This window comes from Euwallacea similis, chromosome 26 (genome assembly GCF_039881205.1).
Source record: "Euwallacea similis isolate ESF13 chromosome 26, ESF131.1, whole genome shotgun sequence".
NCBI classification, from domain to species: Eukaryota; Metazoa; Arthropoda; class Insecta; order Coleoptera; family Curculionidae; genus Euwallacea; species Euwallacea similis.
Window position 1 is genome coordinate 1,959,712 of NC_089634.1, and position 18,421 is coordinate 1,978,132.

The following is an 18,421-nucleotide window of genomic DNA, read 5'->3' on the forward strand; positions in this document are numbered from 1 at the left end:
AGGCGACGTCTGATACGGAAAACAATTCGAATTATTGATAAGTTAATCAAAGAATGATTTGTGCAATAGTAGCAGGTAGTACCGCCCGGTTTATTTACATAAGTGTATTAAGTTAATGGAATGTGTTACGTGATATATATCGCATGCGTGTCTCTACTGGATTTGTTTCGATTGCAGGGCGCGGGGTGGTACGTTGACGATGATGCAGATCACGGAGGATACACCTCCGGACATGCTGGCAGGGGCCATGGATCTGACTGTGCATCTGCCCAATGGAAAAGCGGTAAAAATGTCAATAGAAAGAAGGTAAGCAGATGGAGGTTTAACGGTAATACATTTGAACAAAATTTAAATCCGTTCGATTTCCCGACTTTTCTGCGCAGTGTTTCTCGTGAATAAATCGGAAGTTTTTGCTCAATTCATACCCGGCTATTTTAGCACCTCTAAGGTTAAACCACTCTCCATGTACCAATATACCGCACATGTTAGGATCCCTTTCCTGCCTTACAACACAATAAGCCGCGACTATCTTCAGATCTTTCCGCTCGACTATGACGCAAATTTGCAAACAAATTAACGGTATTAAATACGCCATTTTATAATCCACTTTGTATTACTTACATTTTTAATCTGCTAATTATATTTTCGCCAAGGCGAAGCTTGGAACTTCGTTCGTCAACACGTTCTAATGCTTTTGAAAATATTTCAGCACTCCCATGATGGACCTCTTAGTGCAGATCACCACCGCCAACCACCTCCAGCTTTCGAATCACACTCTGCAGGTGCTCGGCATGGCACCCTCATCAGAGTACTCAGACAAGACGCTCCCCTTCAAGCCCAATACTCCTATTGGAACCCTTGACACTCAGCATATTAGGGTAACGTTGCCGCCCTCTGTAAAGGCTCTCCAGTTCTCAGTTCTACTGTAGGTTCTTCCTAAGGGCAGAGTGGTGCCGCAACCAAAGAGCGTACCCCCTCCAGGGCACCAGCCCTTTGAGAGCACTTTTAGACTGAAAGTTCACCTTCCAAGAAACCAGTTGTACGTTACGAGGGTGAGCAGAAATGTACTGCTGGAGGACATCATGAGGAAGGTCTGCGAGGAGAAAAACCTGGATCCGATGAAGTACGACTTTAAGCATCCAGGTACGAATTAGATCATTGTTACTATCTCGTTAATTGTTAACGACATAATAATAGAGTCTTATCTTCACTGGCAAACAATGGCTTGATTTATTTTGATTTACTTTGTCCGCCTTGACGGTGTCTTTGCGAAAAATTTATGGCGTCTGAACCAAAAAAGGTTTTCCATAATAAAAGCATTTCGATTCGGAAGTTTGAGGTGGAGACAGTGAATTTGGTAGTACCGTATTTCCAGGCGCAATAAAGGTAATTTAATCTGTTGTCACTTAGATAGTTGTTGGTATCGTTAATTGCCCACATAGAATATCAATAAATTATTATTGATATTTCGCTATCGCTATTAAGGGATTTGAAACGGGTGATAAAGCGAATTGTCGGGGTTCATTGTATATCGCAGTTATTGAATCTGATTAGATAGAAATACGAATTTCATATTGTGCACTTTAATGGGTCTAGCCCATGTGACCACTGCAGCAAATGAAATCGAAATGTATCGGAATTGCTAGAATTATTCATTCGTCGCAGTATTGCCACGTGGATTGCAACGATCTTTGATCAAGTTCTGTATCAATTTTCCATCAACTGGCTCTAGTGAATTAATGGGGAGGACAAAACTACTGATTCTCGCAATCTCTTCCCTGATTAAAAATGATTATTTTTGCCCCGAAATTATGCAGTGTCCCAAGTGCTACTGTTACTATATTCGAAACGGTAACAGAGCGGTCACTAGGAAGATTATTTAGAATAAAGTTGCAATTTTCGGCAAGTTTGTGCAGATAATCAGATTTTGTTCAAAACAAATTAAAATTGCTCAGAAATTGTTGAAGCTGGGTTAGAACCACGTTGCGTAACTTCACCTACACACAAATGGATATGCCCGAGAATTGATATGGATATGGACTGATGGGAAACTCGGAGGGGTAACAAGGCAAACCAGTACTACCCAAGGGCGTTAGCAAAGTCACATTTTTCCATGATTTTTTAATCGCGAGCTAAACTTCCAACAGAGCATACTTTGCTCTATATTCTGTGTTCATTTGAATCCTAGGACATTCCTCGAACCCAATATAAAGATCTACAACTTAAAAATGTCCGAGTTAGCACAAACACCGCTTTCTAAATGATCGCCTTTTGAAATCATATAATTTCAAATCCATTACCAGTATCCCTGTAGTATAATTTTTATATCAAAAAGCGTAAGTTTTTCCCTAAGTCCTGTGAACTTGAGTCCCGGGACATCCCATAGAATTAAGGAACATTAAAAATTGCTAAAGTATAAAGCGTCTTCCCCGCTTCAGCCGTAAAAGGGTAACACAGGGAACGCTCAAGATGTGTTTCTCAAGGAATAGTTTTGTTAACACTGTTCTATAAGAATCCTTTTCTAGGAAATTTGGACGAAGTCCTAGATCCTAAACTGACCTTGAGCGACTACCAAATAACCGAAATCTACGTAGTTTCCAAAGGGACCACGAACCTGAACCAGGCCTTTTCTACCACCGACATCATGGTTCTGCGTAAAGAAGAGGAACGTAAGCAGATGCATAACAAGACTGGAGGTGGTGTGTTCAACCTTATTTTTAAACGGGGAAAATCGGTAAAATCTTTTTTGAAATTTCTATGATTCGATAAATTAAATGTGCCTACAGAGTATGGGATCTGGGTCTGTGTCCAGCAACGACAACAGATCGATTTCACCCACTCACAGCGATGACTCACGATCGGTCACCCCACCTGCTCCGCCCTTGAAAAAGGAGCCACCGTTAGAGAAGCCCAAACCTCCCCAGAGGAAGAGGCGACCCGCTCCGAAACCACCTCAGGGGAGCGTGAATAATGAGGAGGAAAATTGTAATATTTCTCAAAAACGAATGTCCAGAGAAATGTAGCTTAAACCTTAGTAGTGACCAACGACACGAACGAAGAAACGAGGAGACCTTTGGAAAACGGATTGACTATTTGTCATTCGCGGAACAGCAGCGATAGTTCCGGGTACCATGAGGCCTCTATTTTGAGCGAACATGGGGCTAATGCTTCCCTTCCTAGGAACCGACCCAAATCCATGGCCTTTGGGAGCGATTTACCACCCTCCCAAGGAACGTCCAATTTAACCAAGATGGCGACGCATTCGCGGTCCACCACCAGTTTAATTGCGGGTGAGTTTCGCATTCGAATCTTCCACTTTTAAGCTACAAGAATTAATAATTACGGAAGGAAGTATTCGAATGCAAAATACCGTATCCAGCAGCTTATATTATTCTTCTTAGAATTCGACTGTCAAACACAAACAAAAAGCAAGAAAATGCTGCTTTTACCTATTGAAACTTTCATTTACCACCATTGTGCTAATGTCAATATTCAACATCATTTACCCCGCATTATACCGTCGTCTTTGTTTATTATACGAGCTTAGATGAAGATGAAAGATATGGCATGGATCCCGTTACTCTAAGTCCTAAAGTACGCTCTGGGTGCAGTTGACACGTATGTTACATCTCCTGTAGTTAGTTAAGAGTGGACGTTAGAAAAGGATGATTATATGTTGCGCAGCAGTGAAGGCCGGTTTCCAGTTATTGGTCGATATCAACAGTGGTGGCAAATGTGAGTTCATTCAAAATTAGAGGTTTTTCTTTAATTTTGGTTTGGTATCGAATGGTTTTGTTTAGAATTTGGTAATTTTTTTGGAAGTGTTTTTATTAAATTTCTATACGGTTTCATTTTTGAGCCTTTTATCAACTTCAATTTTTGTTTGCTAATAATTCTTCTCGGAAGAAATTCCGGTGAAGAAAAATGGAAATTTCGCAGAGAAGTTTTTTGAAACATATAAAATACATTATGTCACATTTAGTTCATACTTAATCTCTTTTTTGACATCATTTGCTTCTGAAAGCTCCCAAATTACGACAGTAAATAAGTATTTTAAGCGTTTCTTGGGCTTGACAAAGATTGTTTTCCGTTTATTTCATTAAATAATTTACTGTTTTCCTCGATGTTCCCAATCTAAAATAAAATAATCTTTAATTTATTACCTCGACATAAGTGTAAACATGTGTGACATTTTCTTACCATAAAAACAGTAGGCGAACAACACATAATATTATAATATCAAAGGATAATACATGCAAAAAAGCCACTCGAAACGTTATAGTTGCCATTAAATATTTCCTAAGAAAATGTCTGTGTAACCGTAGTGACCATCTGATGGAAGACCTCATTTAGCCTTCATTTCCATTACGAGAAATGTCCGAACATCGGTTCTTTGATATTCCAACAATCTATAATTACACCATTTGGCTGATGATAGAAAATTACGATTACAAAAAAATTCAGCATGTGGGTAGAAAGTCGCATGTAGGTTTAGAATAAACGTCTAAAACTGGTTCACTGATTCTCTTGATCTTAGTATACCAGATCGAAACAGGTTGTGCTGTTTGTTTATCGCACTTCGCGTGGATCCTTCCCTTAATTGGAGCTTTGGGTACTCCATTCCAAGTGTTCAAGTTCCCCCAAAAAGAGCGACAAAGAAACGTGCGCTTTCACTGTTCTACGGCATTAAGTTAAAATAATCAAATCGTAAAATTAGTGAAATTGTTTACGAGCGATTGTAAAACGAACGGCATAGCTGGGAGCGTTTAGAAAGAGGTACGTGGAAAACTTAGGTGTGAATGAATGTATTCAACTTCGTAAATGGATGTTAATTCAATAAATCTTCGGCAGTTCTTTTCTTTGTGTCGTTTGGGAAGTGTCGAGGTGCCATGGGTGAGCTCTGTGATAAGAATATTACAACAGATAGATCGATTTCAATTTAATCGAAAACCTTTTGAAGATTTGAACCAATTTTATAGGAGATTTGGCAAAGGATTCTGAAGCTTGAAATACATCTTCATCCGTTAGTGCGACAGTTAAGCTTTCAACACATCAAAATTAATCATTTTTTGGGGGCTTCAAAAACGGGCACTTTCTATATTCTATCCTCAGATTCATAACGCAAACAATTCGCAGAAGAAAAAGTTGCTTTTTCCTTCTATTAAATGTAATTGTTATTTATTTTCTACTGTCTGGATAAATCTGTTTACTCTGTGTGGCACTGCACTATTTTGCGGCCGTTAAATCGAACATTACAGTACCTGAGGCTGTAATGGCGTTGCTAGGTAACCTTACGGGACTTTAATTAAGGGGTGGTTGTTTGAAAAATTACGGTCGTTGAAAACAAACATTTTCTCTTGCTGTGTTACTATAATGGGCACCAATTTCAACCTAAAGGTAATTAGAAACATCGCAATATTTACTTTTTTGTATGTAAATAGTCAAATGTTTATAAAATAGCAGCAAATGGAATGCTGACACTAGCAGGATTCGGTAAATATCTAATTGCGTCAGAAAGACAAATACAGGCAAATATTACGTTCGCCATATTTTCAGGAAACATTGTTTGTTTTAGCCTCGTAGAACATAAATTCTTTGTAAATTGGGCAATAATATGAAATAAAACAATATACGATGCACGTCCGTTATGTTTTGTTACAGTAGTTGTTGATATTTTCCAGACTCCGTCCTTGACATCGCCTCGTCCGTAAAAATCTCGTACTGTGACAAGGCACCTACTGGATTTGTGACGTAAAGAACTATTAGACAACAAGGGAGGAAAGTGCTGCGTTTACTCCCTCGAATAATTTTAATGATTTTGATTAAAATTGGTCAATTTTCGAGACAGTAAAAGAAACTTTCCTCCAGAGATATGAACCCAATTTCTTTACTACTAATATTCCGTTTAAAAAAAAGATCCACTTCAGAAAAAGTAGCGCTGTCTTCCCTGGCACTGTAAATAGCTATTGAACATTCGTAATATGTGGCGAGGAAAATGTGTGCGCTCTCTAAAGATTCAAGTCCTTTTCCTCCAAGGGAGTCAAAGCTACTTCCCTCAAATGCGGGATGAAACTCCCATTTCCTCTGCCGATCGCAGACAAGTAACTGTATTCCTAGTCATCAACAATAATAATTCTGGAATTTTTCAGGTCGCAAAAAGAAGGCAGCACCTCCCCCACCGCAGATAGCAGTATCGCCTGCCAGTTCAGTAATCGCCCATTCAGAACATCCTAATCCCTTAGTAGCTAGTCAACCCGAAATCAGCCACCGATCAGGTAAGCCACTCCTGATTTCAGCACCCCCAATAATTGTGAGCAAAGCACCTCGCACGGCGTGTTTACCACGAAAAGGAGATGCGCATAGAACCTTCAAAATATCAGAAGCTATGCGAGCGATTCGCCATAGCTTTGCTGGCAAAACCAGGATTTACTCTCCTGCTGCCCCTAACACTTTGGGGAGAATTTATCAAGAGGAGAATTCGAAAATTAGGTGTTTCTCCGAAGGGCTGCGCACGAGTTCCCAGACGTTAACTATCGTCGCACAGGACATGTGCCAGATGAAGATTAACGAGGTTATTGAGGAAGAAGGCGCTGAAATGTGCGTCTCTAATCCTCTGTCTGAATCTAAGCAAGACTTAGTAACGACTAAGCAAAACTACAGTTCTAACGGTAATTTAGGCAAAATTGAAGGCCCCAATTTTAGGCTTCCTATTTTGGAGGCATACAATATTTCTCCCTCAGCCGAGGGGAGACGAAAGTTGGCTTCTTCACGAAGGCCACAGAAAAACCAAAAAAAAATCTCTCCAAAGGTGCAGCAGGATGAGAACTGGAACGAGTTCATTAGCAAGCTGGATCACATAATCATTTGCAAAACGAACGAATTTCTTTGAACTCATATACCACTATACTGCATCTCCTTTTCTTAGCAGCATTTCCGCTTTTTTGCTTTATAAAAAATTGCTTTTTGCGCACTAACGTATTTTGCATGCTAGAATTGCCCGAGGTGCTGGAAACTACCCCCTCCACTAACTTTGTGCCAGTACCGAAACCCAGGAAGAGGCCCCCCAAAGCGCCTCCCCGCACCCACCTCTTTCAAACGGAAAGAGAGCAAATTGAGGCGGAACTTGGCATTGAACCGTTAAGTTTAGAATCTATCATCAGTGAATGTACAGAATTTGATGATGTTGTACTGCGACATAAACCTCCAAAGGCATTAAAACGTAAAGAACCATCTCCAAGGGTTTTAGACAATACTTTAACTTTAAAACCGGCTGAGAAAGTACTTCATATCAACGAGAATGCTGAATCGAAACAGGAGAAGTTGATCGGAAACATAAAAGGTGGAACTACTAGCGAAGATCAAGAATCAATATCCCTAAAAGACAATGAATACTCCATGGAAGAGATTTTGGCGAGTCTAGAAACAGTGAAGCCTTTCATCATGAAAACCGACGTTTCTACTCAAAAGGCTGAAAGTTCTTCAAAATCATCGAAAATAAGCCTTCAAAAGACAATAAACATAGACGACACTTCTAATGAAACCAAGCCTCCTGAAATAGTGGGAATGATAAAAAAAGGTACCAAAGATAACGATCATAAGTCAAATACAAAGGATGAAATGGAAGACCTTGATGAAAATATGTTCACCGAAAGAGAAATCCCACCCCCAACCAAACCACGTAAAATATTTAATCAGCTATTTGGAATCCATGATTATGAACCTACTCAGTCCCCAACGATGAGTCTTCGCAGCTCCACTTGCAGCATTCCAGGCTTTAACGGCACAGCCATGAAGAAGTGGGATAACCTAGAGGAATTGGATAACATTGCTGACCCTTCTTGCGGAGTTAGAAATGAATGGGTGGTGGATGGTGATTTATCTGAAACAGGCATGTCTCTCTCTCTTACTCTTTCTCTGTTCGTAATGTCTCTGCCACTAGAATGGTAACGCGTTTAGTTTGGCTCATAAGCCTATTGTATCTAGTCTCGTTATGTAAATGGGTGTGGGAGTTGTTTTCGGTAGCGTAGTTTTTGTACAGAATAAATGGAGGTTAGGTTGTAAAAATGCCCAGGTTGCAAGTTAACGTTTATACCACGTCACGTATTGGTCATTGTTCAACGATGAAGTAAAGAGTTAAAACTTTAACTTACATTTTTAAATATCACGAAATGCAAAATCATCATAGTATTAGGTCATATGTCATTTTGAATGCACCCTGTATTTATAACAAATTTACCTAATGCCTAACAGGTGATCATTCAAAAAAGCCTCAAGTACTCGTTATCAATACCTCAAAACAGGCTAACTAGGTACTTTAAAAAATTCTGTATGACGTCATATTCACTAGAACCTGTGACATTGGGAGGTCACTATCATGTCAGACAATCACGTCACTCATTCTGAGAAAAAAATAACAAAACAAACTGGAAGTTTTTTTACGTCACATTGCAACCTGACTGAGCTTCTTTCTATGATAATGTCTCACGAGGAGAGAATCTTTATCACTCGAAAAAATTCTTGGTAAACAAGTGGAATGTTTATTATTGTAGTGCCTGTTAAAAATACGGTCTAAATTCATACAGTATACATAATTTAAAATCTTGATGAGATCATTCTGTGAAAGCTATTTGCTGTAAAATATATCTCATCCATTCGACTAATAGTTTCTCATCGCTCACATCCTTTCGACAGTAATCTGTTTATATGATAAACAGTGTTTGCGATTCCAAGAACCCGACACAACCCACTGTGTTGTCTCACATTCTCAGTGATTAATTTGGAGAAACGAGGCTCATTTCTTACCTTTTCAGAATCAATACCCACGTCGAATTTGTCCTCGCAACTTGCAGAAGTCACCCCGGAACCGCCTAAGATTCAAACGCAAGAAGAGAAAAGTCTCGAATCCACAGACAGCGGAATTGCTCAAGACCACAAGGAGGATACAGGTTTCCGGACGCCTCCGCCTCCTCCCATCCTAGACGACATAATTGTTCCTGACGAAATACCAAAAACAAACGACCTTATCGATTGGGAGTACCAGTTGCCCTCGCCACCAAAAGCATTCCGCGATTCTAGTCCCCAGGATACGCTCCTGGAAACCAATTCGCTGGGTGGCAGCACCGACTTTAAGGACTCCGTGGTGACCTCTCCAGAACTCTTTGAGAAGCTAAGAACTCTGGAAGACAAGGAGTCCATGATCAGCGAAGAACCTCCTTTAAATACGTTATCCTTGGAACATTTGGAGAAGCGCAAGTCGTTGGTGTACAACAGGGAGCTCGCCACAAGCCTAAAGATGACTGATAGCGTAGAATCTAGACCTAGTGTAAATAGTGCATCGATGGCGAACTTCCAGAAACCCGCAGAAAAGACTGCGAGGCACCATCACGATACACTCCCAAATTTTAAAATTACCACATACGACGTTCCAAAACACCAAAACATCAAAGTCTTTGAGGACGATACGGTACGGAGCAACGAAAACGTCTCATACAGTAAGAGGAATTCGGAAGATCTGAACAGCGACATTAGCAACACCGACTATGTATTTTACAAGCCTCAAGCAGTGTCTCGGTCTGGATCGTTCTCAACAGATGCCAAAACGTCCACGAAACCAGTATCCAGGTCACGATCCACGCTAACCCTAAATAAATATCATACCACGATCAAGAAGGAACTGGGAGATTCATCGAATATATCCAGGAGCAGTAGTCTTTTCAATGTGTCCGGTCTGCACAGCTTGGAGGTAAGCATATTTGGGAGGGTGGCTGTTTTGGGGTGAAAAGGGAATGGTGACAGTTTTTAAGGGTTATTTTGGTGTTTTAATCAGAGAAGACAAAATCATATTTTTATGAAGTTTTTGGGAAAAATCCAATACAGTGAAAGTCGTATATAACGACGGCGAGGAAACCCAGTAAAAAGGGTCGTTATCTCCGGTCGTCATTGCATCAAGACTTCTTTTTTTATGATTAAAGAAACATGAAAAGACACAAAAATTTATTCAAAAAATTAAAAACTATAATAGATAAATAATAAAAAATAAACAATTTCATATAAATTCTAACTTATTTATATTTACGTAAGTATGGTAAAAACCCATGAATCAAATATTCTGTAATTTTTGTTTGCTTTTTGCAACGTAAGTTAAAATAAATCAATTCACTTTTTTCTCCATAGAACGGGTTTGATTCAGAAGCCTTTTGTCACTGGTATAACTCTATAGCGCAAAACTGTTCAGGGTTTTTATAGCTTCTACAATTAATCGTGGCTTAAGATCTTCACCACCCTCAGAATCTTCATTACTTTCATCTTAAATTTCTTAACTGTTGAGCACTTCAATTGCAGATAAAGCACCGTTTGTTTCCAAGTGAAGGTCAACATTTACAGAATCAGTCCATAATTCATCTGAAAATGTAAGATTTTCTTTTATCACAGCAAGGGGCACATCATTTTCTTTTTCAAGATCATTATTTATCCTTCTTGCCACCTCAGCTAAAGGAAAATCGTCCTCCTCTTCAAAGTGCAATCGTCCTCCTCTTCAAGCTGCACAGCGACACTTGTTGTAAAACTGCATATATAAAATAATTCGTGATTGTTTGGGGTGATACCCCGTTCCATGCTTTGGAAATAATTGATATTGCATTCCAAAGATTAATACCACACCCTTTGTTTTTCTGATTGTTTTCAATAATATTCATGAGCTGAAACTTTCTAAAATGGACTTTCATTGATCTTATGATATCCTGGTCAACCGGCTGCAGAACTGATGTAGTATTTGGTGGGAGATATTGAACGTTAATATTCTCTAAATTTGACGCTTTTTGATGCGCTGGACAATTGTCTCCCAAGAGCAATTTTTTTCTTTTTTTTTCTTTAATTCAGTATTCCAGTCTTGCAAAATTTTTATAAATAGGTCTTTTTTATTAGAGATGTAGGATACAGGCAACGACTTAATATTCTTGATACAGCGAGAGTTTTTTGATTTTCCAATATCAATCAACTTATGCTTTTCTGATACTATCATATTGATAGCAACAAAAAGAGTAACTCTTTCCTTGGACATTTTTCCACCTGCGGACTTGTCTCCTTTAAATTTCATTTTTTTTTGTTCGGAGTCATTTTGTGGAAAAGACCTATTTTATCTGCATCAAAAATCTCGTTACTCTGGTGATTTTTTCGAATTTCTGGCCACATGATTTTGAGCCAGTTTTCTGTCACTGTAACTAGTACACTAGCAGTTGCATCAATAATTTTTCCATACGCAATGTTATGTCTTTGTCTGCACCGTTTAATTCAACTTTCTAAGCATTTATATTCCAGGCCTTTATTCACTACATTGGCAAACTGTTCCGTTTTTGTCTGTAGTATTGAGGCACTGATTGCTGATCCTTTACTTCTTTCCTTTTTAAATCACTTAAATAATGCCTGATCAATATCTTCACGATTGTATAACTTAAGTTTTTGCTTTGGCAATAAATTTTCATTAAACCCTTTCTTAATATTTTCTCGGTTCTTCCTTTCTTTTCTTTTCCTTTGTAGAAACAGTCGAATGCAATAAGTGCAATTAATCTGCAATAGTGTTATTATTTTCACTTCTTTCAAGTCTGGAAATTATTATACCTTTCTCCTCAATTGACGAAACTTTTCTTTTTCTTTAAGTCAGTTTTTTAAAGCAAAAAAAAATTACAATACATACAATGAACGCAGCCTCTAATTTACGTAGTCCACGTTCATAATTCACGAATTTTTCCGATAATTCCTATTCTCCTTACAATTTTCTGTGAAAAATTTATTTTTTTGAGCCATTTATCGACACAAACAAATAAAAATATCCACAAAAACCCAGATCTATGGCTTAAATCAATAAACCCCTTTGTCGTACTTTTAATAGCTTAGGGTTAGTAGAAGAAAAAGACAGCTCAAAGAAATTGATTTTTGTGGTTTCATAGTAATTGCAATGTGAAGTCGGCACTGCCAGCGTTCAATTAGAAATTCCGCAAAAAGAGACCAAAACTTATAAAAAGCGGTGTTTTAACAGCTTTGTGTACAAATCGCAGAAAAACCACAACCATACACAAGTATGTCCAATATGTACATATATTGAAAACAAACTTTCTGGGATTTGTCTAAAAAACCGCTAAAAGCACTGCTTTTTAAAAAATGTCGGTCACTGTTTGAATGACTTTAAAGAATGCCGGCTGTATCGACTTTGTACTACAATTACTATACTATATTCCATAGTGTCATTATACCCGGTTAGTAAACTACCAAAAATGCCTTTTTTGCAAACGTTAAAAGCGACTTCGTAATAGACTTTTTTACAATGAGATAAATGCAAATCCAACAAAACGTTCCAATTTCCATCATTATTCGCGACTTTCACTGTATTATTAAATGAAAATCGTTCAAATCAGAATAATTAAGAGGAGGGTTAGTAGTTGAACAAGGTGTTCCAAATTCGACTCGCAACAAGAGGAGCTGTTAAACCATTAAAGATTTAAAGCGAGTGACACGGTGCACAGTTAAGTCTTTAGTGTTTCGACTTTGAATATTTTAAAAATTCCTTCCGAATCTATCCAAAAACAAATGGTAAAAACTTTTTTAACAAGAAATTCACATTTCCAGTTAATTCAAATGAAATATAATAATTATATATACAGGGTGTTTGCTAACTATGTGTAGAAAATTTAAAGGCGTAATCTTGAATGCATTTCAAGAAGAAAATGTCTAATAAACAAATTTCCGCGATAATTTCGTTTTCAAAATACAGAGTGTTAAAATATACATAAAGTTTTCCTTGAATATTTTCAATTTGGCTCAAATTAGATTTTTTATTAATATAAAAAATAATAAAAATATTAAATATAATATATAAATATTATTTTTTACTGATGTTTAAAATGGCAACTGGTTTATAATCAGTACAAGGTTTACTTAAGACAGATGTATACTGCGTGACATAGAAAAGAGAACACCCCGTAAAAATGGTTTAATTTAAATAATTTTTGGTATGCATGTTTGTTTATATGTATAGCAGAAACGATCAAAATTTCACTCATATTTATCTACGTATTTACGAGTTATTCGGAATTTTAGGTTTTTTTTAAATATAAAAATTGCAATAAAATATCAACAATACAACTGGAAAATAACATTTATTGGAGTGTAGTGTGCTTAGAAACTGCGTAGAGATATGCCTAGAACCAGAATAGAGCGAAATTTTCATCGATTGAGCGAGTTTGAGAGGGGTCGAATAGTGGGTCTACGAGAGGCTGGTCTGTCATTTAGGGAAATCGCCACTAGATTGAACCGTAGTGTAAACACTATAGTGAGATGCTGTCAGGGATGGTTCGAAGAAGGGCAAACAGGCAGAAGAACAGGTACTGGACGACCTCGAAGAACTACAGAACGCCAAGATCGCCGACTCCGAATTATGGCCCTAAGAGATAGGTTCGTCTCGTCGAGGACGCTGGCGGATCAGTGGTTCGCTGAGTATGGAAGGCCCATTGGGATACGAACCATTTATCGCCGCATAAGAAGTTTTGGATTGATTTCCTACCGTCCCTATCTCGTGTTACCCCTCACCTTAAATCATCGTCAAAATCGACTACAGTGGTGCCAAGAACGGATACATGGGACTCTGGAATGGGATAACATCGTGTTTAGTGACGAATCCAGATTCTGTTTCGGTATGCATGATGGTCGGGCAAGAATACGAAGGAGACGGGGTGAAAGATGGGATCCTCAGTTTGCAATACAGAGGCATGTCCATCAGACTGTTGGGGTAATGGTTTGGGGTGCCATTGCATATGGTAGCAGGTCACCTTTAGTTTTCGTCAGAGGCAGTATGACAGCCCAGCGATACATCCAGGAAGTCCTGGAACCTCATCTTGTGCCTTATCTGGAAACTCTTGTTGATCCAGTTTTCCAACAAGACAATGCACGACCACATGTGGCTAGAGTGACTATGGACTTCTTCCAACAAAATGCAGTCAATTTGCTACCTTGGCCACCTCGATCTCCAGACCTCTCACCGATCGAACATGTATGGGATATTATAGGTAGAAGGTTGCATAATTTACCCCATCCCCCGCAAACCCTAGCGATGCTGTGTCATGCTGTCCAGTTAGCCTGGAATGAGATCCCCCAAGAGGACATCAATCACCTCATTAGATCCATGCCTAGACGTGTACAAGAATGTAAAAGACACCGCGGAGGACCGACAAATTATTAAATTTTTTTTAGTTTTTAACAATTAAATTTGTTCAACTTTTTAATGAAGTATTTGTTTTGGCGTAAACAACATGCATACCAAAAATTATTTAAATCAAATCATTTTTACGGGGTGTTCTCTTTTCTATGTCACGCAGTGTATTATAAATAATGGTGGTCATTTTCAACAATTCTTATAATATTCAATTAAATTATTGTTTTCTTGATTTTAAAATAAATTAACCCTGCACTGATCGATTATTAATAAGGCGTTCCTGCAATTTCTTTCGTTTCTGTTTGAAACAAAGAGTATAAAAATCGGTCTTAATTAACGACAAATGCAGTGTCGCACATTTTGCATATAAATAGTATAATAAAGATATCCCAAGCGTACGCCACTGTCGCATGAAAAATCTGAGACACGTAAATATGGAGCTTTTTACTAGATATTCAGATGTTAAAATTCAAAAATCCAAATTGAGCCATATTGAAAATATTAAAGAAAAACTTTTTTTTGTATATTTTAACACCCTGTATTTTGAAAACGAAGCATTTGCAGACATTTGTTTATGAGACATTTTCCACTTAAAATGTATTCAGAATTACTCCCTTAAATGTTCTACTCGCAGTTAAGAAACACTCTGTATATAATATAATAAAAGAGAAAAAAAAGAAATAAAAGAAAGAAATAAAGCATTAGACAGTTAAAAGAGTCCTTAACCCCTAATAAAAGATTCACTGATAGGAGAATGCATTGAATAGTTGCAATACCTGATTAGAGCTTCGCTATTTAAATTCGGGGCACCACATTAACAGATAAATGTATATCCACCCCTCCTCGAAACTAATCGCGTACACTATTACCAACTTTCGTTTTTACAGGTAATGAAGGTGATCCGTAACAAGCTGAACACGTCGACTGGCTCCACTGAAAACCTCCAGCAAACGCCACAAAAACCTCCGCCCACACTGGTTGTTCAAAGGGAAGAACCTGTTGCTGAAGAGCCACCGCAGCAACCAGATCCCGCTCCCGTGGACTCCCCCAAGCCAGCAGAACCGGTTAAGAAATACTACTACCGCGGCCCTCCTGCTGTGAATATGTCCACGTGGTCCGAGAGACCAAAAGTGCCTGTGTCGGTCAAGGAAGACGAAGACTATAAACTTGGAAACGTTAATCATAACGGTAACGCGGCCCAAAAATCGGAGATTACGCAAAGTTCTGGGAATGTGGTGATTAAAATTGGGCCTGCAACGAACAGCACCAGATTGATGGCTCCGGCAGCATATAGGAAACCGTTAGGGAACCTCAATGGAGGGTCTGAACCTCAAAGGCCACACTCCATCGCATTCGACTCAAGTTTTGATATTAATCGAGTGCCTGTGGTGCGGAGTGTAGAATTCAAAAAGCCATATAAGGACTTTCACGTAAATAACTCTCACCTGAATAACACTCACCAGATTAACACTCATGTGAATAATACTTCCATAATTCATTTGAATCAAGAACAGTCGCCATTGGAAGAGCCTCAACACAATGCGTTCAAAGTTCGCAGTAGAACACCGATCGTAAGAGGATTCAATAGCAATCGGCTATCATGGCATGCCTCATCTGGAGGAAATTTCAATAGTACCTTACCACTGTCCAAACCTAAAGAGGACCATTATGTCCCCAATCAGCACGTTCCCTTTTCTCAGTTAACTTTACGGAGAACTGAGTCGAGTAAACGATACATGTCGGATCAGAACGCTAATAATGTTGTCAAACCCATTGTTGAACCAAACAACAATAATTCAAACAGTTCGAAACCTTGGAGCGTCTCGGCTCCGCCACCTCCACCTCCTCAGGTGCCGAAAAAGACAATTTCACAAAAGAGAAGCCAAAGCATAAAAAATAATAATAATAGTGAGGACGTGCGCGACATGCTCATGGAGTCGATAAGGAATTTCGGGGGTAAAAAGGGGCTCAAGACGGTCAAAGCCTGATTGTAAATAGTACCTATTAGTCATTTTTCTCTGTTTTGTGTTGAAAGCTCAATTGTACAAGTCACATCATTCGATTTATTATTGCTGTAGATGATATTGTTTGTATATTCTATATTATGTTAAATATTTAAAACGTCCTGAAGTTTATACATAATCAGTACATTTTAGGGACCAAAGGTTATATGGAAAGCATTATTTATTTGTTATGTATTAAAAGTGTATTATAACGATAACCAATATAAGATTATTCATATTAAATTGTGTTTTTTTTGAGGAACACTCGGAGTAAAGTCAGATTCTGAAATTTACGTTATTCGAATGCAAAGCAAACCCAATTTGAGAAGTTGATGAAGTTAAGAAGCCAGGAAGTATTAAATTTTATCTTATCGTTTCATTGACCTCACAAGGAGGGAGTGAATGAGTAATTTAAGAGTAACTAACGTTAGGAATACCGTCAGAGGTGCAGCCAGAGGAAGCAGGGCCGGTCTTAGCAAGTCTGGCGTCCTGGGCGAAATTTTTAATCACCGCCTCCTTACCCAAGGAAAAGCGCCGACCAGGAAAATCCGCGGCCCAACTTGGCCCCGCCCCCTACAAGGCTGATACTGAGCGGAAGACGCTATTAGGCACGGTTTTTTAAACTGCTGGAAACTTTACATGCAAGATAATTTCTATGAAAACGCAGAAATTGACCAATGTTTTTCAAACGTTTGATAACCTATTTTCTTTTCAATACAAGGTTGAACAGCCAAATGAAATATATTCAATACCTGCATATTTCGACATATGTGACAAATATACCGAAATGCGTGAATTTTAGATTATGAAATTCCATCCTGTAACGTAAAAATTTTATCCCTAAATTTAACACCCCTTGTGTGACAATTTCAACCTCCAAACTTTTTAAATTGAAAGCATGGATTTGTGATACCTAATTAAAAGATGTTTTTCTTATCTATTCAACGCTGCTACGATTTTAAACTTTATTGCAAAGAATAATAGATACAAATACATTCATGTGATTGACGACAATCTTTACAATTAATTTAAACATTCATTATTCATAATATAATTAAATAATTTAAAAAATAAATCTCAATCTTCTATGATATATTCAAAATGCATGCCTCGAACCTCTTGGCAGTACTCTAAATGTAAATGAAAATGTCTTATAACATTAATCAACGACTAAGGCGTAACTGATCTAATCGCAAGCGTTACTCTTCTTTTTAAGCCATCTAGATCGCGTGATTTAATTTTGTACACCATACTCTTCACATCCATATCCCCATAAGAAGAACTCTAATGGAGTAAAATCAGGTGATTGTACTGGCCATTTTAGTGATCCTCGCTTTCCTATCCACCGATTTGGAAAAGTTAAATCGAAGTACATTGAGATTGATTTGTTTTGTTATTTTATTAAATTGTCAGTAACGAAGTGGTATTAGTTAATAGGTTTTTAGTTTGTTGTAGAGAATTTCATCAATCACATGATTTTTTTTCTATTATTTTTTCAAATAATGTTTAAAACCATAGAAATTTTGAATAGAGAATGAAAACACCTTTTAAATGAGATATCACAAATCTATACTTTGAATTAAAAAATTTCAGGGTGGCAATTGTCACGCAAAGAGGGTTGAATTTAGGAATTAAATTTTTACGTTGCAGAATGTAATTTCAGAATCCAAAATTGACATATTTAGGTATTTTTCACATATGCCGAAATATGCAGATATTGAATATATTTTATGTAGCTGTTCTACCCTGTATATTTTTTAAGTGAAATAGAAAAATAGAATAAAACATGATTCATCTTGATTAGAATGATTTATCAAATAGCGTTTTATTTCTCATTCTACTTATATTTCCCGGCTCCTGAAGACGGTGACAACTTCGTCACCGAAAAGTTAACGAGGGTCTGAGTCAGAGTCCTTAGTAAAGGGCAAGTACTATTTCGGTTAGTTTTAACTGAGAAAAGTGTGCAATTCTCAGTGACTGAGACATTACTCCCAAAAATAAAAAATAAAAAGAATTAACAATTTGCCTGAAACGTACAGAAAATAGTGAGAAACACTATAGCGCTTAATGTGTCATGGCTCATTCGCATGTCCGGCTTCAACAACAACTTGAGCTTGATTAGCTTTTTCTGCTCTTTTTTCGTTTTAGAGCCAATTTTGGACATCGAAATATTTAAAACTTCTCATGGATTTTGAGGGTATTTTATTGACATCTA

The 18,421-nt window shown here is 37.8% G+C and overlaps 1 protein-coding gene across 5 annotated transcripts in view; it reads left to right on the forward strand.

The window, feature by feature from the left end:
- The window catches only part of LOC136417096 (protein cordon-bleu), a 62,553-nt gene extending 46,104 nt beyond the window's left edge, over positions 1–16,449 (forward strand). For 2 of the 5 annotated variants that reach the window (XM_066402605.1, XM_066402607.1), the window contains 10 exons: positions 178–306; positions 710–878; positions 930–1,143; positions 2,526–2,734; positions 2,787–2,985; positions 3,036–3,290; positions 6,150–6,275; positions 6,992–7,888; positions 8,811–9,742; positions 15,091–16,449. In XM_066402605.1, coding sequence (XP_066258702.1) covers positions 178–306; positions 710–878; positions 930–1,143; positions 2,526–2,734; positions 2,787–2,985; positions 3,036–3,290; positions 6,150–6,275; positions 6,992–7,888; positions 8,811–9,742; positions 15,091–16,191 — 4,231 coding nt within the window. In that variant the 3' untranslated portion in view covers positions 16,192–16,449. Of the gene's footprint in view, positions 1–177; positions 307–709; positions 879–929; positions 1,144–1,257; positions 1,387–2,525; positions 2,735–2,786; positions 2,986–3,035; positions 3,291–6,149; positions 6,276–6,991; positions 7,889–8,810; positions 9,743–15,090 lie in introns of those variants that run through there. The other 3 variants (XM_066402606.1, XM_066402609.1, XM_066402608.1) reach the window with 3 other exon arrangements.
- The last annotated feature ends 1,972 nt before the right edge of the window (positions 16,450–18,421 follow it).